Source organism: Panthera pardus, unplaced genomic scaffold (genome assembly GCF_024362965.1).
Source record: "Panthera pardus isolate Hobbes unplaced genomic scaffold, ASM2436296v1 HiC_scaffold_25, whole genome shotgun sequence".
In the NCBI taxonomy this organism is placed as follows: Eukaryota; Metazoa; Chordata; class Mammalia; order Carnivora; family Felidae; genus Panthera; species Panthera pardus.
In genome coordinates, this window is record NW_026526821.1 from 14,855,413 (window position 1) to 14,882,810 (window position 27,398).

A 27,398-nucleotide genomic window follows, 5' to 3' on the forward strand; every position below is an offset into this window, starting at 1 on the left:
TGCGGCGATGAGGACAGAGGGGCACTTGGGACAGGCTGGGAAGGACCCTGAACGTCAGGCGAAGCAGTGGGACTCTGCTTAGGCGATGGGAAGCCTTGGAAGCTTTGGAGGGAGGAAGGACGGTGCTCGGATGGGCTCCTCTCTGAGGGGCAGAGAGGCCCTTGATCAGCCCAGCATAGCCCTACAGCCCGCCAGGTCTCCCTTGAACACTGAAAACAGCCAAGCCCACACCGGACCAGAGGGAGCAAATATCTCATTTCCTCCCAGCTCTCCACAGTGGGGTGCGGCAGAAAGTACGTAGGCTCTGGAATCAAAGAGGGCCTGGCTCGGAATCCCAGCTCAGTTATAGAACCGTGGGAAAATCATGGACCCACAGCGAGCCCCAGTTTTCCCATCTCTAAAATGGGCATCACGATAGTACCTGCCTCATGCTTTTACTCAAAAAAAAAAAAAAAAAATAGGTATTAAATGTCTCCTGTGTCCTACTAGGTTCTGTGCTTGGCGCTCCCAGGGTTGGAGGGAGGCTTGTTTGGCACATAGTAGGCCCTCAGGAAATGGACATTACTATTTTTCTTCGTGGCCTGGCCACCCGTTTCTACCCTTCATTCCGCAGCCAGTAGTAACCACATACGAATTCCCAGGCATCATGTTTGGGCTTTAAGTGGGTGTCTTAAGCCGGGGCTGGGGGTGGTGGGGTGTGGGCCGGTAGGAGAGAAAGAGTCACAGACAGGGTGGAGGGGGCAGAGGGGACTCCCTGCTGGCGGGTGGGGGAGCCCCTTTTGCATCTGAAGAGATTCTCCCTCCAGTAGCCTCCTACCGAGCCCACAGGGGAGCGCTGGGCAGGCCATACACGCGGGAGCCTCAGCCTGTTTATCGTGCCTGTGTGCGCTGTCTATGCAGACAGTTACGTGGAGAAAAGCCACACGCACACCCAGGGCCAGGAAGCAGTACCCTCCCCACTCCTCCCACCCTTAACCTTGACAACAGTGGCATTTGGGGCTGTTAGAGTGTGTGGGAGTGCCCGCAGGTGTACCCGGCTGGCCCTGAGGGGCGTGTTCTTAAGACCTGAGGCCCTGGACCCGTGTGGGCTGGGAACCTGGCTCTGCCATTAAGCAGCCCTTTCGACCCCAGGGTAAGGCATCCGGCTTCTGAGAGCCCAGTTTCCTCATCTGCGACATGGGGGTGATAAGAGTACCCGGGAAGATCTGAGGAGCTCACGCGTGTAAAGCCCGCCCGCAGGCCTGGCAAAAAGCATCAGAGCTGACCCACCGGGCACGCGGCAGGTGCCCAGTGCTCTCACGAGTGTTGCGCCGCTAGTCGCTTGTCTAATCCTCGCCGCCGCGGGGTCAGCAGTAAGGCAGGTATTGACAGTATCTCCATTCTTAAGAGGAGGAAACTGAAGAACAGAGAGATTAAGTGATTTACCCAAGGCCACACAGCTAGATTTCAAACGTAGGCCGCTGGGCTCCAGATCGGCACTCCAGACCTCCATCCCGGAGCCTCCCCTGCACGCGTGCACAAGCATGCACACGCACGCACACACACACTAGCTGACACCTACCCACACTCTCGCTGCACTTCTCCACCCACACCTGTGCTGCTTCCCCTTCCTGCCCTCCAGGCCCTGGCGGACTGAACCAGGAGCAGGACCTTCCAGACTCACAGCTGCCTCCTGCCCTTCTCAGCCCGCTGGCAATACTCTGGGCCGTCCATACAGGGTGCCTCCCACAACTCCCCCCCCCCAACCCAGAGCACACGGACCACATTCTGGGTGGGAGGGGCTCCTGCATACCCCTTACCAGACGGTTCTGAATAATAATTAGAATAACAATAGTTCCCTCTCACCGAGTAATTTTCCTAGAGCTCAGCTAGGCACCTTATCCCCCAGCTAGGCATTTAATCCTCCCAGCAACTCGCAAGGTAGGATTATCATTTCCATTTTGCTCAAAATTAAGGTTCAAAGATGGAAGTGACTTGTCAGGGGCATCGTAGAGTTGGACCCACACCCAGGGCTAAGCGGCTGCCTCTCTCGAGCGTTTCCTTTTCCAACAGCACAGCAGTATCTCTCTCTCTCTCTCTCTCTCTCTCTCTCTCTCTCTCTCTCTCTCACACACACACACACACACACACACACACACACACGGTTTCCACCCACAACACAGACCAGCCGCACAACTCATGCACCTACACGTGAGGTCCACAAGCCTCCCCTCTCCCGCCCCCCCCCCCCCCCCCCCCCCGCCCCCATGTTTGCCAGGTCGTGCTCCCTGCCTCCTGCCGCGCCCCTCCACCCCTCCCTCCCACTCACTGGCTGGCTTCTTGAGCTGGAACAAAACCACCTGGGCTCAGCCAGCCACGCTGACCTGCAGCCCCAAGTCTTTTGCTGGTTAATGGCAGGTCCCTGCGGCCCGCCCCACGGCCTTGGGAACAGCTGCCTCCACTTAGATTCCAGCCGCCCCCTTCCCCTCCAGGAGGGAACAAAAGAGAGAAGCTGGGAGGAGAGAGAACAGGAGGGAGGTCTGAGCAGGAAGGGGAGAAGCAAGAAGGTGGTAGGCATCCTTCCACAAGCTCTCACACCCGGCTCCCCCCAGTGATCAGGAGCCCCAGGCTGTGCAGGCCTTGGCCTTCTCCTGGACTCTGTTCTCCCACCGGTAAAACCAAGAGGAGGTTCCTTTCAGCCGAGCTGACACTCAGAGGTTGGTTCTTCCTCCTCTGGACCCCAACATCTGTCAGGGCCAGGCTGGGGGCAGAGGGGACCTGAGGCACCGTGCTTTGTAGTTTTGGGTGGTTCAACGAGCTAAAAAGAACTCTGGGTATAGAGTCCCCAGTTTGGGTACAAATTCCAATTCTGTGACAGTCCCTGTGCAATTTTAGGCAGGGTCATCACTAGCCCACATGGCATCTTTGCATAAATAAGGAAAAAAATCCCTCTCCGAGAAGATACTCCCTCAGCTAGGACACGTGGCTTGGCAAGCTGAACACTGACTGGTTAGACTTTCACTCCGCTTCACCCCTTCAGCCTGGTACCTTTGTGCAGGACACAGCCTGCACAACCGTACGTGGCAGTCCTAAGCTTGGCAAGTTTCCTCTCTGAGCCCCAGCGTCTTCCTCTGTAAGACGGGGGAGATCCCATCAGCATCACAGGATGCTAGGTGGTCACCTCATCTATCTCGTTTTGCCCTTTTATCCCCGGGACGTAGCACAGAGGAGGCACTCAATGTCTGGGCATAAAGGAACGCACAGAGAGCTGGCTGCAGGAAAAGCAGGCTACAAACTATTAAGTGCTGTCTAGTGGAAGGAAGTGTCATCTTAGGTCACTTTCACCCGGGTCAGGAGGGCCCAGGTTGGTCAGGGGCAAGGAGGATGTGGGTTTAGCAGCTGAGGGACAGGAAGGAGAGTTAGTGGGGGCTGGGGAGCCTGGCTGTAATGCCCACTATCCCCACAGGCATAGCCTTTTATAGTTGGTCACACAGTTTGCCTTCGCTGCCTTTGCCCCCATCCTAGTAACTATGCAAAGAATAAGGGCTGTCACCTATGCCGAGTCCCATGAATTAGCTCCTCTAACCCACACCGGTGTGAGGTGAGTATAAATCACCCGCTTTTCCAGATAAACAGAGGCCAAGGAGGTCAGTGGCTTGTCCAAGGTCACACCGGTAGAGGAAGTAGGCCAGGATTCAAACCCAGCTCTGTCTCAGACCCGTCAGTTCCACTGGGTGTCATCATTCCCATTTAACAGATGCAGAAACGGAGGCCCCCGAAAGTGTGGTAATGCAGCTAAGCCCCACTGAAGGCTCACCTCGGGACTTTGTGCCTCCAGCAGGGGGCGTTTCTCGTGTCCTCACCTTCCTGGGCCTCAGTTTCCCTTCTGGGAGATGGGGAAAGGGCCCCTCTCCGCCCTGTGGGAGGGGCCTGGCGGCTCAGGCTGAGCCCCGCCCTGCCGAGCTTCTTTGTCCTCGTCGCACAATGCGCCCTTGCTTGGCATTCGAGGCCTTTGTGGGCCGCACGGCCCGGCGGCGCCCCCCGCCCGCGTTATCAGCGCCGGGAAGCGGCGGCCGGAGCTGGCGGGGCCTCTCTGGGCCGCCGCCCGAGACATGTGTTGGACACGGGCCTTTCAGGCCTGGAGCCGCCGCACAAAGGCCCGGGAAGAAGGCGGAACAAAGGGCTTTTTCACGCGGCAACTGAAAAGCCGCAGATTAGCTCGCGCGTGCTGCGCAGGCGGGGAGGGGCCGCCGGCCACCCCACCCCCCCACCCCCACCCCCACCCCCACCCTCACCGCCGCCCAGACCCCTCGCCACCGCACTCGCTCAGCCCGGGTCCCTGGGCTGGGGCCTCCACGCCGACCCCCTCTTTCCAGCTCCGAATTCCCCTCCCCCCCGGGACACGTCCAAGCCCTGAATTCTGCGCCCGGGGGGGGGGGGGGGGGGGGCCGGGGCCACGCTCTGCCTGCTTCCCCGTTCTGCGCGTTTGGCACCGTTTGCCACTCTCTGAACAATCCCTGCCCGCCATTCTCGGAAGGATTCTTTGCACCTCTGTTCCCTCCCCGCCCGGACTGCCTGCCCCGCCCCCGCGCAGTGGGTGCTATAGCGCTGTGCCAGGGGCTTTGCCCGCTTCCAGCCCTCACAGCTGTGGGGTGCAAATTATTAGCCCCATTACCCAGCTGAGGAAACTGAGGCTCAGAAAGGTTGAGGGTGCCCGCGGTCACACAGCAGGTACCGGTGCAACAGAGATCCAAACCCAGATCCCTTTCCACCGCTCCTCTGTTGGAAAGAGTGTCTTTGCTCCCGGGGTCTCCCTGGCAGGTGGTCCCTCTTTTAGGGTGGGTTGGAGGGGACATGGGCATGGGCTCCACCTGATGCCAGGACACCTCCAATCAGCCCCTCCCTGCCTCCCTCAGGTACGCCATTGACCGTGACTCGGATTTGGATCAGATCTTTGATATCGATGCGGACACGGGCGCCATCGTGACGGGCAAGGGGCTGGACCGCGAGACCGCGGGCTGGCACAACATCACGGTGCTGGCCATGGAGGCTGGTGAGCCGGGGGGGCGGGGCGGATGTGGGGTGGGGGAGGGACGAGGGCAGAGTGAGGGGCGGGGCTGAGGCGGGGCAAAGAGAAAGAAACCCAGCGCTGATGGCTGAGTTGCAGGAGGCAAAAGCTGATGGGCAGGAGCGAAGACCTGGGAAGGATCCCAAGCTGAAAGGCGAAGAGCCGGTCTTGAAGCTGGCTTCCTTCTTTGAGCATTTATTGAGCACCCATTACATACGAAGCCCTGTTTTAGAGGCTGGGGATACAGCCCTGAACAAGACAGAAAAGCTCCTGTCTTTGTGGGGGAGCGCTAGACTGTCAGCAAACTGATGGGAAGGGTGTGCATATGTCAGATGTGTGAAGGGCTAGTAAGAAACCGGGAAGGAAGGCCAGGGAAAGGGACTGGGAAGAAGAGGGTGTTGGTGCTCTTAGAAGAAGGCCTCTCTGAGAAGGAGACATCTCAACAGAGACCTCACTGAAGTTAAGGAGTCAGTCCCATGTCTAAGGGAAGAGTGTTCTAAGGACAGAGAACAGCCAGTGCAAAGGCCCTGAGGTAGTAGTTGGCCCAGCACGTTGGAGGAACAGCGAGGAAACCAGCATGGTTGGTGAGGGGCAGAGTGATCAGCCATTGTAAGGTCTTTGGACTCGACTCTAAATGAGGTGGGAATCACGGGATGGTGTCGCCATTTGAGCCAAGGAGGGGTCATTGCCTGACGGGATACCTCTGGTGGCTGCTCGAGAATAGACTGAGGGCTGAGGGGGAAAGCAGGGGCTCAACTGGAAGTTAAATGTGATAGTGGCCTGGGCCAGGGCGATCAGCCACGGAGGGTGCGAGCTGTGATCAGCTTTGGGAGACAGGCTGAAAATGGCACCACAGAATGACCGACGTGGAGGTAAGAGATGGAGAGGGGTCCAGGACTACTCTGAGGTGCTTGGCCTGGGTTTCTGGAAGAGGGCGTGTGTGCGTGGGCAACCGGGCAGGAGTGTGGGCTGGGAGGGAAAAGGGGGGGTGTCTGTGCATGGGGTCCAGATAAGTAAGGCCATGGAAGTGAGGAGCTAAGAGCGCAGGGGTTGACAGAGCCCCAGGAGAGGGGAGAGTGCACTGGCAGGCCTCGAGCGATGCTGCTGCCGGGCCCTGGTCCCCAAGCCCCAAGCCTCCCCCCTCCCCGCCCCCCATCAGCTCTCAGGCTACAGGAGCCAGCAGAGCTGTCTGTAAGCAGCCCTGACACAGCAGAGAGACTCTGAGCCTCTGAGCCTCGGGTGGGTGGGCGACATTCAGGCTTGCCTCTGCACACTTCGGCCCCAAGCCCCTCCGGGCCGTGTGAGCCCCCCTGCCAGCCTTCCTCCTCCTCCGCCTGCTGGCCCCCTCCCACTTTGCGGGCCCCACTGGCCCGTGGGCCAAGGAAGTCCCTCGGCTGAAGTTCCCTTGGTCTCTTTCAACTTCAGTTTAAAAGAAAATACAAAGCTGGCTCAAACCTCCGTGCCTGCTGCTCCGGAGCCTTTGAATCCACTCCTCCGCCGCATGAAAGGGAGATAAGAAAGGTGGCTGGAGAGGAAGTGGCGGCTGGACTAGGGGGGAGGAGAGCTCCCCCCCCTTACCTCCCTGAACCTGCTCCCTGGGCGGCTGGGGGGACTGGCCTGGCTGCTGGGCCGAGATGCCTCCTCTCCCTGCCCACAAACACGTGTCCCCCGCTAGCCTGTCACACTGCCTGATACCCCACTCTTGGGTGAAGCCAGTGGGTCTCTTTTCAGAAAGCAGCTAGAGTGGCACACAAAGTCGGTAACGCTGCCGTCGCACAGGAGAGTGTGGAGGGGCCCCTCCCACAAACATTTTACAACGTTAACCTAATACACGTTCTGGGCTAGATGCTTTCTAGGGGGGACTTTTATTGAATCAGGATCCGTAACCTATCAGCACCCATTTTACCGACGGGAAGATGGAGGCCCAGAGAGGAAACCGGCCCAAGGAAGGGCAGCAAGCCTGCCTGGTTCCCTCTACGCCATTGCCACGTGGGCTCCCTTTTCCTGGTACTCTCTGCAGCCAGCCCCACCCCTCTCCCCCACCCACCCGTCCCTAGCAGCTGAGCATGGGGTAGATGAGGCTCGGAAGGGAGAAGACTGATTACTGGGCTAGACATCCTCCCCCTCTGAGCTGCAATCAACAACCCCTGCCCAACCTTCACCAGGTATTAATCAATGGGAAAATGAATGGCTCCCACTTCACAGAGCTGGGGGGAAGATTCGGTAGGATCACGCATGGAAAGAACTTAGCCTAGTACTTAATAAGTGCTCGATTAGTGGTATGTATTGATCCTGACTCTGTGCACTTGACTTAAGCACCAACCCGGCGCAAGGCATTTTACAGTGTTGCCTTCGCTGAATGTTCCCACCTGAGAGGTGTCGGCTCTGCCCTTATCCCCAACGTGTGGATGGGAGGTGAGGTCGTTCGTCCACATTCCCAGCCCCAGCCTGTCTGACCCCAAAGCCCGGCTCGCCCCCAGATGCCCCTCGAGTCGCGTTTCTTTGGTGCCAGGCACACGTCCGAGAGTGTCACAAATAACCCACCCACTCCAGCTTCTCACCATGGGTGTGAGACAAGGGCAAAATGATTATCCCCACTTTACAGATGAGGAAATAAAGGCTCAGGGAGGAACAGCGATGGCACCATGGTCACAGAGCAAATCCGTGCGGCGCCAGGGCTCCACCCCAGCCCTCCTGCCTCCCAGCAGCCAGCCAAGTGCAATGCCAGTGGGTCTGCCCGCCCATGCCCCCCTGCGGAAGCATCCATTCGACTTGCTCAGAAACCGAGGATGCTGGCAGGGTCACAGTGGCCCCACTTGCTCGGGCGTAACAAACACGAGGCGACAAGAATCGGAGGGGAAATATTTATACACAGTGGCGGAGCTTGGTGAGCCCCCTTGGAGAACGTTGCACTCGGTCAGGAGCCACTGCCACTGTCATACTGGATTACCTCAAAGACTCCCAAGCCACTTAGTATGCCGGCTCCCCTCTCCCCGAACTTCTGAGTCATCCATTCTGCCCATGCAGACGCTGCTTCCACTGACATTATCTTTAACGTTTTGTAATCATGAAATATTAATGACCAATATTGAATTTAAAGTACAATTTGTGTCTGAATCCTTCGGTGGAAAGGGCAGTTGTAAAGGGACAGTCTTCAAAGAGACGGGGGTGTGGACTTGGAAAGCCAGTGCCAGGGATGGGGGTGCCAGGGGCTGCATCCGGCCCCCTCCCCCAGCATCGTCTGGCCCTACGCTGGTCTGGAGGGGGTGGTCACTAGCTGCCAGGAACAGCAAAGAGTTAACCAGATTAGCAAGAAGCTTCCCCATCTGGGTCACCCCAGGCCGAGTACGTCTTACAGCACCCTGGTTTTTCCGTCACACCACGGAGCTCGCGTTATGATTTACATCTGCATTTACGTGTGCAGCTAATCTCTTTTCCCCAGGAAGCGGTACCCTCCATGAGGGCAGGGTCTCATCTGCATCTGCCCCGTTCATGCAGGGCTGGCACTTAGTAGGCGTGTGTAAATATTTACCAAATGGACGGATGAATGGGCTGACCCGCCCAGTTAGGAAAGCAGGGGGCGTGGCAGGCAAGAACTCTGTGCCAGTTGCTGGGTGAGTTTGGACAGGTCAGTCCCCCCCGCTCATTGCCTTAGTTTTCTCATCTGTAAAGTGGCACTGTTGTTAGATGGCTGCAAACATAACTTTACGATGGCTTTACGATAATAGCCGCTTCCACTTATTTGACGCTTAACGGTATGCCAGACATCATGTCGAACATGTCGTGTACATTTTAATCTGTGCATGCAAAGTGCCTAGCACGGTTCCCAACGCACAGTACGTGCTATTTGTAGCCAGAGAAAGAATCGGAGGGCAGAAGGAATGTCAGAGATGATGGACTGCAGTCGCCACCCGCCCCCGCTTCATAGCTGGGGAGACTGAACCCAAGGAAGGGAAGCAACTTATTCAAGTCCACCAGTAAGGCCTTATGACTCCCAGTCCAGTGCTCCTTAGGAGGACAACAGAAGGGGGATCTGAGGAGGCTGGAGGAAGGAGCAGGGATGGGGGTGAGGGCTTGCAGAGGAGTGAGACGGTGCCACAAGGACACGCCCCTCCCCCACGTCTACCCTGGGCCAGTGTTTTCTGAGGGCCTCTGGCCACCACCCATCCTGGGCTGGGTGCTGGGACCTGGTGGTAAACAAGGCTTGGCCACTGCCTTCCGAGCTCACGGAGGTGGGGGTGGGGCAGGGGCTAGACACGCCAACAGTCAGCTAGAACACAAAGTGGAAGTAAGGGGACAGTGGGCACTCAGGAGGAACACGAAGGGACTTGCCCACCCGGAGGGGAAGAAGGCAAAAAGCCTTTCCTAGAAGAGGGCACATGTGAGTTGGGTCTAAAGGGCTGAGGAAAGAGGGTTTGGAGGCTCCAGGCAGAAAGACCTAGAAGCTGGGCAGTCCACTGGCCATTCTGAGAACAGGGAGACGGAGTGTGGCCAGGGGCCGGGGCTGGGGGCCGGCTGCAGCAGGCCGATGAGGCGAGCATGCAGAAACTCACTGGTCCTCTACAGGAAGGGCCTTGGATGTCCTGTGCGGAGCCAGACATCTCCTGGAGACAATGGGGAACCAATGCAGGTCTTTGAGCAGAAGACTGATATGGTCAGATGAGCGGTCCCAACGTTCGCTTGGGCTCATGGCTGAACAGGAGGGGGCTGGCCTGGAGCAGGAAAACAGAGGGGAGGCCGTTGTGAAGACTCAGGCTTAGACACGAACCGGGGGTGTGAGGGCAGGGCTAGGACGGTCAGGAAGAGGCGCCAGGGGAGCAGAGTCTGGGCGAGAGGCTTGGCACAACCCTGCATGGAAGGGGCTGCTTTGAAAGGCACTGAACTCCCCGTCACCAGAGGTATGTAAACCAGGCCTGGGTTCCTCGCGCCATGGGTGCCTCCCAGAATCCTGTGCCATCTGAGTACCTAACAGATGACGCCTGGAATAAAGGGTTCGTGATGTCCGTGGAGTCTCCAGGACCCGTTCAGCCCTAGGAAGGAAAACTCTCTCCCACCCAGCCCATTCCAGGGTTCCTGTTTCACCCCGAAGTCCCCCCTCACCCTTTGAAGGACTACACATCCCTCCCCCCAACAAAGTCAAAGCCTCCAGAGGAGGAAGCCAAAGAGATCTCAAAGTCCCGAGAGAGACGAGAGAGACGGGGAAGGGTGCCTAAACCTGGTGGTCCCACTACAGGGGAGTTGGGACAGGGCAGGGGTGTAAGGACTCCGCTTTCGACAGCCCTGACTCCCCTCCCCTGGAGCGCCCCCACTTGCTCACCCAGCCCCCTCACCGGTCTGCACGCTTGTCTTGGCCAGCGGGTAATTGGGATGATAAATCTTCCTGCCCAGCTGGCCAGCTCTAATCAGAGCCTGGTGTTTGGATGCAATTTAATTCTCTCGGGAGAGGGAGGGGCTGGAGGGGGGGGGACTGGAGAAGAGGGTCCGGCTCTGCTGCCCACCCCCCACCGCAAGTGAGTGGGAAGGAGGTGCCTTTGAGCTGCCCCCCAACGTCTCTCCCTCCCCTCCCCCGCCCCTCCCCCACCCTCTCCCCGCCAGTCCCTCCCTCCTCGCCCTGACTTCTCACTCTCTCTGTGGCAGCCAAGAACTTCAGAGTGCAGCTCCTATTTGTTTTACTGATGAGAAAACCTTAGTCCAAAGAGAGAGGCAGGAACAGGGTCACACGGGCTGTACTGGTTCCCAGACGGAGAGACCTTGGAGGGGGTGCAGCCCCCACAGGGTCCGTCCATCCGAAGAGGGCTTGGTCTCTCCCTGTGGCCTCCCCAGCATCCCAGCATAGTCAGGGATGCCATAGACAGTGAAATCCATTCCTTCGACAATCTTTACTAAGCACCTACTATGTGCCATGCACATCACGGTAAACAAAACAGAAATTCTGCTTACTTTCCGGTGCGGGAGATCGGTGATGAACAAGTTCGAGTAAGGCAAAACAGAGGGGGTGCTGGGTAAGCGTTATGGAGAGAAAGCAGGGAAGGGAGTGTCTGGTGGGGTGGCAAGGGGCGTATTTAAATACGGTCATCGGGAGAGGTCTCTCTGAAAAGGCATCTGGGCAAAGAACTGAGGGATCGAAGTTGGGGCAGAGCCAAAGAGGGGTGGGTGAGGGACAAAGCCAGGGAGATTATGGCGGCAAGATTGCGTGCGGCCTGCGAGCATGTAGGACTTGGGTGTATATTCTGATGGCCCAGGACTGAGGCAGTCAGGGAGAGCTTCCAGGAGGAGGCAGAGACATTCGTTCAGGACTTTGAGGCGAGTAGGACTCTGACAGCTAAAGATGGCAAGAAAGGCAGTACCGCCTGGTGACTGGAGGCTCCCCCTTTGGAGCCAGACCCAGGTTCGATCCCAGATTGATCGGTTTTTCCCTAGGAGACCTCTCTGAATGGGTTCCTCATCAGTAAAACGCCAATAATGCTAGTCTCTACCTCCCACAACGGTTGACAGGATGAAATGGGGCAGCACAGACCCTGGCCCACAGCGCATGCTCCGTAGGTGTTTGCTGATGTCTTTCCGGGCAAGCTCACGTTCCTAGGGGTGCCCCTAACAGTTACCAGGCCAGCTCCCAGCTCCTCTTCCCTTCCCAGTGGCCCCCAGCCCTCCAAGCCCAGTTTGGTTCAGATACCAGGTAAGTACCTGCCAGGGGCTGGGGTCTTCCTTGGAGGGGATCCAGGACCTCGTTATCTGCAGCCCGCCCTTCCCCTCGGGGAGATGCCGTTCCCTTTCCCTCCCATCCCCCTCACCTGATTACTTCCTCGCTGGATCTCAGCCCAAAGGTCACTTACTTCAGGGAAAACGTCCCTGCACCCACCCCGCTCCCGAACCTTTCTCTCTTAGCTCTTATCGGAGTCTGGAGTGATGTCTATCCCCGCCACCAGACTGACAGACCGTGTTGGTCTCGTTCACCGTTAAGTCCTTGGCGCAAAGGAGGCACTCAATTCATAATTGTCAGCAAAACCCAGAAGTCTCAGCTCCAAACCGCTCAGTCCAATCCCCTGTCCATTATACGTCAGGGGCTCTGAGGCCCAGAGAAGGAAGGAGACCTGCCCACGTGGTACAGCAGTTCTCCTGCCCCGAGTCCAGTCTCTTCCTGAGGCACCCACTGAACTGTCCAGCCTCCTCGGCCGCGCAGGCCCCCAGGGCTTCACCTGCCACCTTCTCGGATTCTTAGTGAGCTAGCTCGGAGAGGAAGCACCAGGCCGAAGCACGTTTAATTTTCATTTAGGAATCTGTTAAGGCTGCAGGCCTGCTCAGCTCCGGGCTGTCAATCAGCCTTCCTCAAGGCTGCATCAATTAGTTTAAAAATATTGAATGCAATTTTGCCTGACACAACATATTGCAGCTTACTGCAAAATATAATTTATTTTAGAAGAAGAAATAATTAAACTAATTTGCATGTCAGTCAGCTGAACATAGATGCCAAGAGGGGGGTTGAGGCCCATGGGGCACCCAGGGCACCTGCTGCTGGGTGTTGGGGAAGGTCGGCTTGGGCCTGGGTCCGAGCAGTAGCTGTCGCCGGAGGGCCACACATCCAGGCTGCAGGAGAGTCTGCCGGCCTTGTGTCTAGACCAAGCACTGGCCTGAGAGGCAGGAGACCCAGGTCCCAACCCAGCTCTGCACGGACTCGCCTGGGGCTCTGGGCAAAGTCCTGGCCCTCAGTTTTCTCCTCTACAAAATGGGTTTAGCCAGACCTCTTTTACAGGTTGTTTTGAGGTCAAATGAGGTCACAGATACGAAAGTTTGTTATAAACTGGAACGTCCCGCACAGCGGTGAAGGTCCATTAACTGATGGAGTCTTTGTTTTTTTCCCAGAAACATTTACATGGGTAACATTACGAATTCATTATTAGCAATTATCACAAACGATGTTGATCAGGAGGGGTTTGGAGGAAGCCCACCAGAAGTAAGACGTCAGGTGGGACTCCCCCCACCCGCCAGTCACCCGGGGCCGTGGCTGGCAACCCTTGGCACACATTAGACTCCTGGAGCTGTTAAAAAACCTTAAGCCTTGGGCATAAGTGCTTTCTCAAGGCTTTCCCAGGCGATTCTAAATGTGCAGCCAGGCTGGAGGCCGCCGTGATGTCATGGGCACCGGAGACCGACGGAGGGCTGGCCCACAAGCTCTGGGGGTGCCAGGCCAGCCCCAAACTCAGGGGGCCCCGGGATAAGCTCTGCAGGTGGCAAATTTGGCAACCTAGAGGCACCCCCTTCCCCGCTCACTCAGCTGCCCCGCCTCTGAGATCCCGGACCCTCAGCTATGCCAAAGGGTTCAGGCCTTCCCCAAGTGGTGACCTGTGACATTTTAAGGTAGGACAACAACAAAAAGGTAATTATGTGAGGTGAGGGATGGGTTAACTAACCTGGTTATGGGACACGTTTCACGAGATACACGTGTCTCAAATCGTCACATCTTAAACTTACACAAGGCCATATGTCAATTCTGTCTCAATAAAGCTAGAGATGGGGGAAAAAAAGGGGGGGGGGAGAGCCAGAAGAGGCCCAGCAGATCCCAAAGGAATGGTGCAACAATGCGGGTCTCGCCAGCAGTGGACCCAGCCCCCCCCACCCCACCCCCACACTCCACAGCGGGTCTGCCGCGGAGAAGCTCGCCCCGCTCTGGGGTCCCCCTTCTGCATGGCGCATAGGCTCCATCACCCCTTCCCTCTGCCTCAGCGGGGAGAGAGGTGCCTGGTCCTGGCAGCGGGCCTCACCCTCCCCACCTCCTCTCCTCCCAAATGCACCCACCTTCTGTCTGTTTAAGTTCTCCGGCAGCACGCTCTTAAAAATAACGGCTTGCCGGGCATTCCCAGTCACGACTCCAATCTCCCGCCCCCAGAAAAGCCCCCTCTAATCACTGAAGCAGCAGGTCTGGGTGAGCTGAGAAGATAAGGTGCCCCTGGCTACGGGGAGCTCCAGAGAGGGGTCGGGGTCTGAGTTAATTAAGGCCTCGCCCCCCTCCTTTCCCTGACCCCCGGGAGATGGCTGCAACTGCCTCCCAATCCCATTTCTCTTTGTGTGCGGTGGCCCCTGAGTTCAGTGAAAAGAGGCAGCTGATCAACCTCACTCCCCGCCAGAACTCATGGGGTTCCTGGCTGCCTGGCAGCTCCCAGGCTCCCCCCCAAAATAGCTCCCGGCCAGAGACCCAGCCATCAGGTCACTGCTTGAAAGGGGTGGCTTCCTCTCCTAGTCCTCGAGGTCGCTGGCTGGTAAAGCTTGTCAGTAACGAACTCATGACTAAGAGAGCTGAGAGCAGGGCTCCAACGAGCACCCAAGAGGTTTGAGGGGCAAGGGGCAGAAAAAGCCAACACGCAGGGTGCTGCTCAGAGAGGACAGGCTGGGACGAGGTATCCTTGAATCACTTGATGTCGTTGCTGAAAGGACCCTTGAAGGATGTCTGTTTATTTAACAAACCCTCATATAGCACTTGCTATGTGTTACATACGCACTTTTAAGTGCTTTGCAGATACTAACTCAATCTGTCCTCTTAACCAACCCATTACTAGGAGCCCCTTTTTGCTGGTGAGAAAGTGGAGGCACAGAGAGGTCGAGCGACCTGCCACAAATCACACAGCTACTAAGTGGCGGAGTTGAGATCGGAACACCTTGTCTTGAAGACCTTGCTCTGAATCACTATGCTCTCCGTTCATTGTCCACATGTGGAAAGTGATGTCGGGGAGGGAAAGGTCTTACCCAAGATCAGACACTGGGTCAAAGACAGAGCCACGCCAGGAATTCAAGCCTCTTTCCGTGAAAGTCCTCCCAGACTTCATTCATTCGTCCAACAGATGTATTAGAACCTACTCCGGGCCGCATCCCACAATGCCGGGGGCCCAGGGATTAATACAACAGGGACCTTGACCTCAAAGACATCACAGGTAGAAGCGTGGGGAGGTCATGGTTTTGCTGAGGGCCCCGGCCAAGACTCACACCCAGTGGCCTTGTCTTGCCCTTTCAGGATCAGCTCTCGAAAGGGCAGAGGTTTGGGAGTCCAGGTGCCGGTGGCCCATTTCTTTCATGTTTCTCGTGCTTTAGTTTCTCTTCTGCCAAGCGGGGATCGACATTGAACCAAAGCCCAGGATTTCCGCCAGGGTACCTGAAATAATGGATGTGGATACTCCAGGCGCATTCTGTGCGCTTGATGGTGATGGGATGTTGAACGTAGGATGTTGGCTGATGGCAACGGCGGTGACAGTTTTGCCGGGGGTGGGAGTAGGGGTGGTGATATGACGGTGATATGGGTCTTTACGGTGGGAGTAACGGCAGTAACAATGGCGCTGGTAATGGGTGACAGCGATGGTGTTGACGACGGTGATGGGGCGGCACTGGGGGTTATGGTGGCGGAGGTTGCCATGATACATGATATGATACCAGGGGTGCCAATGCCAAAGGCAATGGTGGTGACGGTGACAGTGACAGTGACTGTGACAGTGATGATTACACCGATGACCTAGTGGGTGGTGATGGATGGTGACGGCAACAGTGCTGGTGACACACTCATGCCAGACGTCCTCAGTCCTGATCCTCCTGCCTGCTTGATCAACCCACAGATCTCTCAGCATGACCCCACTGCCTAGTCTGGTCCTAGCAGCAGATGGGGGCTTGTCTAGATCTCGCACTGGATGCCTCTCACCCTGCTCCTGTGATCTCGCTGCAGACAATCATGCCCAGCTCTCCCGGGCATCCCTAAGGATCCGAATCCTGGATGTGAACGACAATCCCCCAGAGCTGGCCACCCCCTACGAGGCAGCGGTGTGCGAGGATGCCAAGCCAGGACAGGTACACTGAGGGGCTGGGGCCGGGGGCCTGTTGCCAGGACTGGCCGGGACACCCTCTATCCAGGTCCAGAGTGGGCTCAGCCTCGCCTCAGCTCCCTGCCCTGTCCTCACCCTTCAGCTTATCCAGACCATCAGCGTGGTGGACAGAGACGAGCCTCAGGGCGGGCATCGCTTCTATTTCCGCCTGGTGCCCGAAGCACCCAGCAACCCTCACTTCTCCCTGCTTGACATCCAAGGTGAGTCACCTCTGAACCACCAAATCCTAGGAGGCGTGGAGGGAGGGGCCTAGCCTCCCCCTCCCATATTACAGGGGGAGAGGCTGGGGCACGCACAGGACCAGCGTCGGGTCCAACATCACCCAGAAAATCTGGGCCAGGCTGGAGCTGTTAGCCAGCCCACTGGCCAAACCCTGGAGCACAAGCTGGGGGTGAGTTGGCAGAGTGGAGAGGGGGCACCCCAAGAGAAGAGAATGGAAAGATACAGAAAAGGAACAGATGAGGAGTGGGTTGGCCAGAGTCCTGGATGGAAAGAGCCCCGGGTCTGAGTGAAGATTGAAATAGCCCACGTGCACACACTCCCACCCTTCAGTTTAAAAAGCTCTGTGTCCCACTCATGTTTCTCTTTGCCTCCTCACGGCCGTCCTGGAGAGTGGGAGGTGGTTTTCTTACCCCTCCTCCTATTTTGCCCCCTGTGTTAAAACGGAGACTCTAAGAGGAGAGGGGCCGGGGGGCCGGGGTGGCTCAGTCGGTTAAGCATCCGACTTGGGCTCCGGTCGTGACCTAGTCGTTCGTGAGTTCTAGCCCCACGATGGGCTCTGCTGTCACCATGGAGCCCGCTTCAGATCTGCTCCCTCTCTCTCTGCCCCTCCCCCGCTTACGCGTCCGTCCGTGCTCTCTCTCTCTCTGTCTCTAATAAACATTTAAGAGAAGGGGACCCACCCAAGGCCATGCAGGGAGTCAGTCAGTGGTGGGCTGGGATTCCAAGCCACCCCTGTCTCAGTTCCAGCGCGCTTCCTGCTTTAGCTCACTCACCACCTTGCAAGTGATGGCCCAGCCTGAGCTGATCGCGCTGTGAGACATCCCTCAAGAAGCCTCAGTCTGAAACTTTGGGGAATGAGCTACGGGAGGGGGACTGTCAGTGCGCTGGGAGTGAGGTCCCTGGCCCAGGCTCAGCCAGGGGCTCTCGGTGCAACCCCAGCAAGGTCTGCACCTCCCTAAGCCTCCGTTGTGTCATCTGGCAAAATGGGGCTGAAAATGCCTGTCCTCGCCCTTTAGCTCGGCTGAAGGTGGCTAGGTGGTCCCAACGAGATGAGGGCTACCAAGGTATATTGTCAGTACCCAGAACGTGTCATTTCCTGCTTTCAGCAATTATTTACTGAGCGCTTATTGAAACACGGTGCCTATGTATCAGGCACTATTCTAGGGCCTGAGAATACAGTGGCAAACAAGACGAAACCCCTGCCCTCATGGAGTTGACCTTCTGGTGAGGGGAGGTAGAAAGTAAACAAATAAATAATATGTCGGGCATGCTAAGTGGCTGGAACGTGGATCATGCAATCTCCCCAAGAGTCTGGACCTTGTTTTGTTCAGTGCTGGGCCCCGAGTGCCTAGAGCAGTGCCTGGCACATAGTGGGTGTTCACTCAAACGTATTAAACAAAACGGGGGAAAGTCAAGCCGAGTAAGAGTAGGAGATATCTTACTTTTTTTTTTAACATTTATTTATTTTTGAGACAGAGAGAGACAGAGCATGAACAGGGGAGGGTCAGAGAGAGGGAGACACAGAATCCGAAACAGGCTCCAGGCTCTGAGCTGTCAGCACAGAGCCCGACGCGGGGCTCGAACTCACGGACCGTGAGATCATGACCTGAGCCGAAGTCGGCTGCTTAACCGACTGAGCCACCCAGGCACCCCGAGTAGGGGCTATCTTAAATAAAGGGGTCTAGGAAGCCCTCTCTGAGGGAATCAAGAGTGGTGGAGATCTAAAGGAAATTAGGGAGTAAGTCATGCTGATAACTGGACAAAGAATGATCCAGGTAGACAGAACAGTAAGTGCAAAGGCCCTGAGGAGGCAGCAGGCCTGGGATGTTCAAGGGACAGGAGGCCTTGGTGGTTGGAATGAGGGGGTGCCAGGACTAGGAGACCAGGCCATGTTGATTCTTTCTGACCCTGGAACATCTCTGGGATCACCCCTGAGACCTTTACAATGCTTCCCTCCAAAAGAAGGGACCTCAGTGGTCTCAGAAGCCAGACCTTCTGTATTTCCGAGAGTCATATTAAAAATATCTCACAACCAATCAAAAGGGACACTGACCATAAATAACCTGGCACGGGACCCTAGAACCCCTGCTGGGCCCGGCTTCACCCCCTCAATGGCTTGACTGTGCCAAAGTTGGGGGTGAGCATGGGGAAAAGGCTAAGGCAGCAGGGAGGGACGTGGGACACTCAGAGTCATAGCTATTTAAACCTTTCTAGAAGTATTTCAATATTTTAACAACTGGTACTGCCTTGCCTGCTCATTATTCCAGTGGTATCCTGAGTTGGCCCCGGGAGACACAAATAGGCCTGGCTTAACCTCATCAAGTTCACAAGTCTTTCCAACCCAAGGGGCCTAAAGTTCTGTCCCAACTGCCTCTCTTTGATGGGGAGCCGCCAGGAGCTCCCATCCGGCGCAACCACCTGGTGTGAGCTCCAGGAGAAGGGTGGCGGGCCATGTGTTGAGCTCAGCACAGCCGCTGAAGGGCTCCTCCGCCAGCCCCCTAGCCCCTTCCCACGGCCTGCCAAGCCCCCTCCTCCTCACCGTATAAATATCCTGGGTGACAAACAGCTACCCCAACCCATCTGTTTCTTTGTACACATTTGTAGCCAGTTTGGAAACGTGATTTATAAATATTGCTTTCCCAGCCAGGGATTGACACTGATGTATGTCAGGCCAGATGGATGGATATGGTGCTGGGCGCAGATCCTGCCTGGAAGGGTGGGGTAAGGGTCTGGGGTGGCCAGCGACTTCCCCAGGTGAAATCAGCCACTGCCCAGGAGGGCAGCTCAGGAGGTTCAGGGATGATGCCCAGGGATTCCCCTTTGTCGAGGAGTGGCAGGGACCAGAGCTCTCAGACCATATGGCTTCGTGGCCAAAGACAGCAACCCTGAGAAACAAACATCTCTCCCCTCCTCTGTTCTTGCTTGGGAATTTGAGGCTGAGCCAGAGCCAGGCACTCATTTTTCAAATCTGTCTACTTCTCTGTCCCTCTACAACCACTATCCTCTCACACCTAAAACACACAGTGTCTTCCTGACTGATCTTCCACATCCACTCGTGTTTTAGATTAGAAACTCCCTTGCCCCACACATAGGCTCAGCAAGGGCAGGGACCATGTCTATCTTGTTCAATGCTGTATCCTCAAGGGCTAGACTAATCCTGGCATACAGAGGGTGCTCAATTAGTATTTGCTGTGGGATTAGTCTCTTCTTTGCTTAAAACCCACCAATCAGTGACCTCCTGCTGCTTTTAAGAAAATAACCCCAATTCCTTACAACTGGCCTCTAAGACTTCCCATGAGGAGCCCTGCCCACCCCGACTCCCAGACTCACTTTGATTCACTCTAGCCACTCCTTCATCCCTCCAGTCACAAAGCACTGCTTTAGTTCCTTGAACATCTTGTGTTTCTTCCGACCTCAGGGCCTTTGCATGGGCTGTTCCCTCTCCTTGAACTCATCATTCAGGGCTCAACAATAATATCACTTCTTCCAAGAAGATCTCTCTGACCTCTGAGACCAAGTCAGGTCCTCCGTTAGGTGCTCTTCCTGTACTTTTTCCTTCTTAGCACTCACCATGGTTTGTAATTGTAGACTAAATTGTGAGTTTATTTAATTAACATCTGTTTCTCACAGTAGGGTCTGAGCTCAGATCCAGGACTATGACTCGTTCAGCTCTCCATTGTTTTCTTCCAGCGACTAGTAGGGTACTAGGACATAGTACTTACTCAGTAAAGATTTATTGGATGGATGGGTGGATGCAGGATGGATGGGTGGAGAGATGGAGGATGGAAGATGGATGGATGGAGGATGGATGGATGGATGGGTGGGTGGATGGAGGATGGATGGATGGATGGATGGGTGGATGGAGGATGGATGGATGGGTGGATGGAAGATGGATGGATGGATGGAGGATAGATCGATGGATGGATGAAGATGGATGGATGGATAGATGGATGGATGGAGGAAGGATGGATGGAGGAAGGATGGATGGATGGGTGGGTGTATGGAGGATGGAGGATAGAAGATGGATGGATGGAAGATAGATGGATGGATGGGTGGATGGAGGATGGATGGATAGATGGATGGATGGGTGGGTATATGGAGGATGGATGGATGGATGAATGGAAGATGGACGGATGGATGGATGAAGGATGGATGGATGGAAGATAGATGGGTGGGTGGATGGAGGATGGATGGATGGATGGAGGATGGATGGATGGATAGATGGATGGATGATTTAATGGAAAATATAGCTATGCCACCAATTCACGGACTAAATTCAGACAAGTCACTTCTCTCTGAGCCTCAACTCCCACGTGTATAAAATGGGAATAATGTCACAACACTTGGTGGCTGTGATGATTAAACATCACTATATATTTCTTGCATCTACACAATCCTTGATGCATAAAAAGCATGCAGTCAGCACAAAGGAGTCCCACATCATTTTCTCTTCCTCGTCTTGCTCTCGAGCCTCCTTTCCTCCCCTGGGGAAGGCAGATATTTTCACAGCCGGGGGTGATTCTCCCTCTGACGGGGAGGCTGGAGTCGCGGCAGAGCTTGAGGAGCTGACCCGGGACCACCAGTGACCTTAAACGTGCAGGTCATGCAAGTGTCATTCTTCGAGTCTGGCTTGGTGCCAGGGGAGAGTCAGGCACACGCGAACCTAACGCCACGTGACAAGTCCTGTAACAGAAGTGTGCGTGGCACCTGCATAGTCAGAGCAAGGAGGGACAAGCCATAAATCCTTCCTTTCCAGGGAGGCAGAGAAAGGAGGCCACGGAAAGGAGGTGACATTTAGCTGGAGCATGACAGATGAGGAATTTGCACAGGCAAGAAGGTGGAATGGGCCCACCCAGAGAGTGGGCACGTGGGCCGCGTAGGGAACAGGGGGTGGGGCACCAACGACTTAGCGGCCGGCAGCTACTGAGAATTTCTCTGTGCCGGGACCCATTCTAAGGGTTATTCGTGAATGTCACCATTTACCCTTCACACCTCTGTGTTACCATTTTCCTCGGTTACAGATGAGGAACCCGAGGCCCAGGGTAGCTTAGTGAGCTCCTGAGCTGGCAAACGATCGACTTGGCATTATTTTTTAACATTTTAGTGGAAACTTGAAAATATGTATAAAAGTAGATAGAATCTCCTGAAATCTCCTGATACTCATCCCATGAAATCTCCTCATCCCACGAGCTTCGACCCACGATCCATCTTGTGAGAGCTGGGTCTGTAGTTCATAGGTGTGCTCAAGGTCACAAGCCAGCTCTTTTCTCCTGTATCGTGCCCACGATCAGGGGAGGCCAGGACTAGGGGACTGAATTGGGCTAACTGGGGCCACCAAGCCAGGGAAGGCACCCAGACTGCTGAAGTCTGAGGTCAGAGGGGTTAGCGGGAAGACTGTGGGGGCAGGGAGAAGGACGCAGGAGTGAAGCCTGGGCCCTGGGCGGGAAGGCAGGGCCCCCTTGTGTGGGGCTGGCTGCAAAGGGCGGGGGCAGCAGCCAGCCCGGCTCTGAGTGCTTCTGTGTCACTGCACTGACGGCCATCAAGGTGATGGAGGCTCAGGGATGGCCTGGCCCGTACAGGAGAGGGACGGAGGAGGCAGGAAGGGCAGGAGAAGTGGGCGCCACCTACCGTGTGAGCCCGCGCTTGGAGGCTCGAGGGCCACCGCCGTCCTGCCTGGCATCCCTGGGAACCGGCTGGCGTGGTGCAATGACCACAGCTGGTGTTAGTTCACTGTCCTCTGTGGTAGAAAGGAGACCTTGGTGCACTAGGGTCCCCTCATCAGGCCCCAGGGGCCAGGTCCCAGCCCTCCAGGCTCAGCCACTTAGACTCCAGCCAGAAAGAGCCCTCAGCCAAAGCCCGTGCTGGAGAAGACTAGTCTTCTCTGTGACCCGGGACTTGTCAGGGCCCAGCAAGCCACAGCCCAAGGACCGCGGGGCCCCAGGGTCAGGGTGCCTGGGTGTCCGGGGTGGAACAAAAACAGGCTGTTGAGATGAATGAGGGGGAAAAAAAAAATGACATAGCCAGGGACAGGACCTTGGCCCAGCTGGGGACAGAATCTTGGAAAAGCTGGGGACAGGACCTTGGCACAGCTGGGGACAAAACCTTGGAATAGCTGAAAACAGAATCTTCAGACAGCTGGGAATAGAATCTCGTGACAGCCAAGGACAGAAGCGGGGGCTATGTGGCTGGGAACAGGATCTTCGGGCGGAATTGGGGGAGCTGGAGTGGGGGGAAGGATCCGCGGGCCACCTGGGAGGCAGGAGCTTGGGGACACAGGGAGGCAAATCCCGCGGTGGCATCAGGAGGTGGCCGGGACGGGGCGGGGGGGGGGCTGACCCTGGACCCCGAGTCGCATGCCCCTCCCTTCTTCCGGAGCAGACAACACAGCAGCGGTGCACACACAGCACATGGGCTTCAACCGGCAGGAGCAGGATGTGTTCTTCCTGCCCATCCTGGTGGTGGACAGCGGGCCGCCCACCCTGAGCAGCACGGGCACGCTCACCATCCGCATCTGTGGCTGCGACAGCTCCGGCACCATCCAGTCCTGCAACACCACAGCCTTCGTCATGGCCGCCTCCCTCAGCCCAGGCGCCCTCATTGCCCTCTTGGTCTGTGTCCTCATCCTGGTCGGTGAGTCCACCCACAGCCCCCCCCGCCCCCTCCCCCCCGCCCCACTGGCCTTCACCCTGAGGCCCTGGGTTTCCTTCCTAGTCGCCCCCACGGGGCCTCAGCTGCCCCTCCCACAAGGAAGGGTGGCCCGAATGACAGGCTCCCGTGACAAGTCTTCTAAGTACGCGGCAGGCCCCCCACCAGCTCCAGAAAGTGTCGACCCCCACCCGTGACCACTTTCATGTTGGCCGCCCTCTACACAGCCCAAATTCTCCCTAAAATGTTTAAAAAACCAAGCATCTTATAAAAATATGTCCATTGCCCTAGGACTTTAGAAAAAAGGGCTCTTGTGAAACTCACAACCACTTAGCCGGCTATCGTCCCCGTTTTTCAGATGAGGAAACTGAGGCCCCTAGAGGTTAAGTGGCTTACATAAGGGTACGTGGTCTTCTGACTTGAAATCAGGCCTGCTCACCTCGTGTGCCTTGCTCCTTTAACGACACCACCTGCTACGAATCGCAGTTGGGACAAACTCTTGGGGCAGCTGGGGCAAAATCCGAAAGACATTTAGTGGAAGCAAACTCTCCTCCTGTAGCAATCCTATGGGCAGCCAGGGGAACCCACCTGGTGTCACCAGTGAAGAGGCCAAGTTCCGGGAGCTAAGGGGGATCCCAGTGGCCATAATGCCACCGCTTTACTGTCGCAGCACAAAGGCCTCCCCTCAGCTCTGGCCGCTGGACTTCGCCGACCAGCCAGAGCTCCAGGAACTCGAGCGCGGTCCAGATCGCAGACACCAGCTTGGCCCAGTTCCCCGGGAGATGTCAGCTACCCACCCACTGCCACTGGCGTGGCCCTGCCCACCCCCTGAGAACCTGCCTGCGGCCACGCTGCTCCTCCCCAGCCCCCACCCCTCCCTGCAGAGGCCACCCCTCCTAGCTGGGAGGCCGCCCCCCCCCTTGTCTCCCCTCCCCAGCCCATGGCTCAGAAACCCTTTTTCCAGAGGGTGCACTTTACAGCGGTTTCATTTTCCGAGGCAGTGCAAACAAATTTCTGCCTAATTGCCCACAAACGAAGAAAGTGCACATCAGTGCTCTAAAGGTGACGGGCGGAATCGCTGATCAGGCCTGGCACATCTGTTGCCCGCTGCCCGCGCTCCCCACCATCTGCTCTCTCGGGCATCCCCCTCCGCCGCTCCCAGCCTCCGCTCCGAAAGCCGTCCATCCATCTTTCCCACTTCTCTCCTGACACCTTCCCTCCCTCCGGAGCTGTTCCCAGGCCCTACCCCCTTCCCTGTCGCGCGCCACCTTGTTAGGTCGTGTGCGGGAACCCGGCCCCATGGCCCTAGCAGCTGGCCCGGCGGGAGATGTTAGGCACAGCAAGAAGAATCCGGAGCCTGGCGTGGTACCCAGCGTGGGTGTCTCCATCCACCTCCTCACCTACCCATTTAATTCTCTCATTGGTTCATCGGCTCCTTATTTATCCATCCAGTGAGTCCCCCCGTGTGCTAAACTATTGTGGGCACTGGAATCCATCCGTGAACAAAAGAAACAAAAAGCCTGAGGTAACTGCAAAGTTACAGTAGCCATCAAGGAGACGGGGGAGACTGAAGAAGGGGAAAGATTATTTCAAGTTTGGACGTGTTAAGTTTGAAATTCTCCGGGTCGACCCAGAGGACTTGCTCAGTAGGAAATTGGGCATACAATCTAGATTTCGGGGGAGAAGTAAGTCCGAGCCCGGGGCCTGAGATGGGGGGCAGTTATCAGCCTCCACGTGGAATGCAAAGCCAGCAGATCGTACAAAAGCACCCAGACAGGGGTGTGGATAACGGGTCAAGGACTGAATCCTGGGACATACGATGTTAAGGGGTCAGACAGGCAAGGAGAAACCTGCTTAGAAGACCCAGAATGAGTGCTCGGTGAGGTGATGGGGGCGGGGGAGAGAATGTGGAATCCTGGAAGTCAAGGGCACAAAGCAGAGTCATTGTCTCAGCCTTATTACACGCACCACGTCTCCATCCGCCTCTTTGTTCAGTCATTCAGCCAACAAGCACACTTCAAGGGGCTGACCGCCTGCCTGGAACCAGGCTAGGGGAACGCTCCCCAGGTCCCGGAGGGGAGTTTAGAGTGTGTATGTTGAGGTGGCTCTAACTGCCAGTAGATCTAGGACAGGACCCGACAAGCCACATTTCCAGCAAGTTCAAAGGAGCTACTGATGCTGCTGGACCAGCAAGTGGGCTTTGAGAACCCCTGCGACAGAGGGAGGAACGGCTCACCAGGGGAGCTTGGAGGTGAAAGCTCTCAACCTGGCTGGCCTGGAGCTCTTGGGGAAGGGCTCCTGCTGGAGACCATCTTGACCTGAGACCCAAAGGGCTAAGCAGGTGCTCCCCCTTCTGGAGGGCCAGGGTGAAAAAGAGCTCAGGTTCAACACATCTTTCATTCCCCCAGTCCCATCTGCCCCGTCAGCTGCCCCCTTTGTACACCCCACCCCCAGAGCCTAGAGACGTCTCAGGTTGTATCTCCCTAGAGTTGAGGATGGAGACTTCAGAGGTTGGGTCCAGCCCCCAACACCCATGAAATCCCTTAACACGCGGCATGGTGGTCTCGCCTCTATTTGCACGCCTCTCAAGATGGGTAGCTCACTACCTGTCCATCTAGCCAGCACAGTTCTGACCGTAAGAAACGTCTTTGTGCACAGAAATCTAGGAAATGTGCACCAGTGTCTAGGCTGGGCCAGCTCCACTGGGATGTGAGGGGTGGGGGGTCCCCCGGAATGCCCCGGGCTGGCCTCGGCCCTCACTCGCCCCCTTCTGTCTCCCTCGCAGTGCTGGTGCTGCTGATCCTCACCCTCAGGCGCCACCACAAGAGCCACCTGAGCTCGGACGAGGACGAGGACATGCGGGACAACGTCATCAAATACAACGACGAGGGCGGCGGCGAGCAGGACACCGAGGCCTACGACATGTCGGCCCTGCGGAGCCTCTACGACTTCGGCGGCGAGCTCAAGGGCGGCGACGGGGGCGGGGGCCCGGCGGGCGGGGGCCCGGGCGGCGGCGGGGGCGCGGGCAGCCCCCCGCAGGCCCGCCTGCCCTCGGAGCACCACTCGCTCCCGCAGGGGCCGCCGAGCCCCGAGCCGGACTTCTCGGTGTTCAGGGACTTCATCAGCCGCAAGGTGGCGCTGGCGGACGGGGACCTGTCGGTGCCGCCCTACGACGCCTTCCAGACCTACGCCTTCGAGGGCGCGGACTCGCCGGCCGCCTCGCTCAGCTCGCTGCACAGCGGCTCGTCGGGCTCCGAGCAGGACTTCGCCTATCTCAGCAGCTGGGGCCCGCGCTTCCGGCCCCTGGCCGCGCTCTACGCCGGCCACCGCGCGGACGACGAGGCCCAGGCCTCCTAGCGCCCCCGTCCTGCCGTCGGGGCGCGCCTCCAGGCCCACTGAGGGCCCGACGGGGCCCCGGGACCCAGCATTTCCCCTGCTCACCCCCTTCCCCAGCTCTCCCAGCCTCCCAGGGCGGCCGGACGGGAGGGAGGACTCGTTGGGGGCGGACACCCCGACGCCCCCTCTGGCCCCCCACCTCCCCTCCCAGGGGGTGGGGTGGGGCAGCTTTTGCCCAGACATACGGGAATTACCACCAACGTCATTAAAACTGCAGCGAGACCCGGCACTGCGTGGCTCTGGGGTGAGAAGGGGGGATAGGGCCGCGTTGCTGGGTGGAGAAGGGGGTGGGGGCTACTCACTCCTGGCAGGTGAGGGAGGAGGGAGGACGCTGCCGAGGTGTCCCCCCTCCCGGGTCTCCCCCATCGGAGTTAAGAGAGAAGGAAGGCTGTTCATTTACTAAGCGCCTACTGTGTGCTGGGACACTGCAGAGACCATCTGTTTTCACAGAAACCATGAGGTGGGGCCCTGCAGGTAACAGAGGGAGAAGGCCACCCAGAGAAGTGGCTGTGACCTGTCCAAGGACACCTAGCCAAAACGGTGGAGCCTCTGGCACTTAACTTACCAAGCTGCCTGGCCTTGGGCAAGTGACCTCACTTCTCTGGGCCTCAGTTTCCTCCTGTGTCACATGAGGCTAATAACAGAACCTACCTCGAAGAGTCCTGAGGATTAAAAAAAGGGTTCGTATGTGTCACGTGGTTAGGACAGTGCCTGGCACATAGTAGGTGTTCAATAAATGTTAGCCTTTGACGCTACTGTTATCTTTGTCGTTATTAGAAGCCCACCGCGTCTGCCTCCCCTTATGGCTCTCTCTGTGACCAGTCACCCTCCCCCTTTCCCCAACATCTCCAAGGGAGAAGAAAATGGTCCCAGCTGTTGGCTCTGCCCCTGCCCTGAGTAGGGAATAGGGACATTCTCAGGGACAGTGGAGCCTTCCAGAGTCTCAGGTGGGACTGGGAGAGAGAGGACCCCTGGTAGGGGTGCCGAGAGGAGAAGCTGGGCGGCTCTAGGACTTGGGTGAGGTGAGAGGGCTGGCAGGGGGTGGAGGGGCCAGAAGCCACTGGGTGTAATGGGGACCTTATTTGTTCGGTCCAGGAGCCCATTAGTCTCCCCATTCATGGACCCCAAGTTAAGAACTTCAGGGCTAAGTCGTCTTTAAGAGCCTCCAGCTCTAAAACCATTTGATTGGTTAATTGTCCTCCTGCCCCACCCCCAAGTGATTCATTCAT

At 57.0% G+C, this 27,398-nt stretch overlaps 1 protein-coding gene across 1 annotated transcript in view; it reads left to right on the forward strand.

The window, feature by feature from the left end:
- Positions 1 to 26,924, forward strand: part of CDH22 (cadherin 22) — a 122,088-nt gene extending 95,164 nt beyond the window's left edge. Inside the window, exons 8-12 of the mRNA XM_053890201.1 lie at positions 4,896 to 5,032; positions 15,750 to 15,871; positions 15,989 to 16,106; positions 22,507 to 22,758; positions 25,559 to 26,924. Coding sequence (XP_053746176.1) covers positions 4,896 to 5,032; positions 15,750 to 15,871; positions 15,989 to 16,106; positions 22,507 to 22,758; positions 25,559 to 26,130 — 1,201 coding nt within the window. The 3' untranslated portion in view covers positions 26,131 to 26,924. The remainder of the gene's footprint in view (positions 1 to 4,895; positions 5,033 to 15,749; positions 15,872 to 15,988; positions 16,107 to 22,506; positions 22,759 to 25,558) is intronic.
- The last annotated feature ends 474 nt before the right edge of the window (positions 26,925 to 27,398 follow it).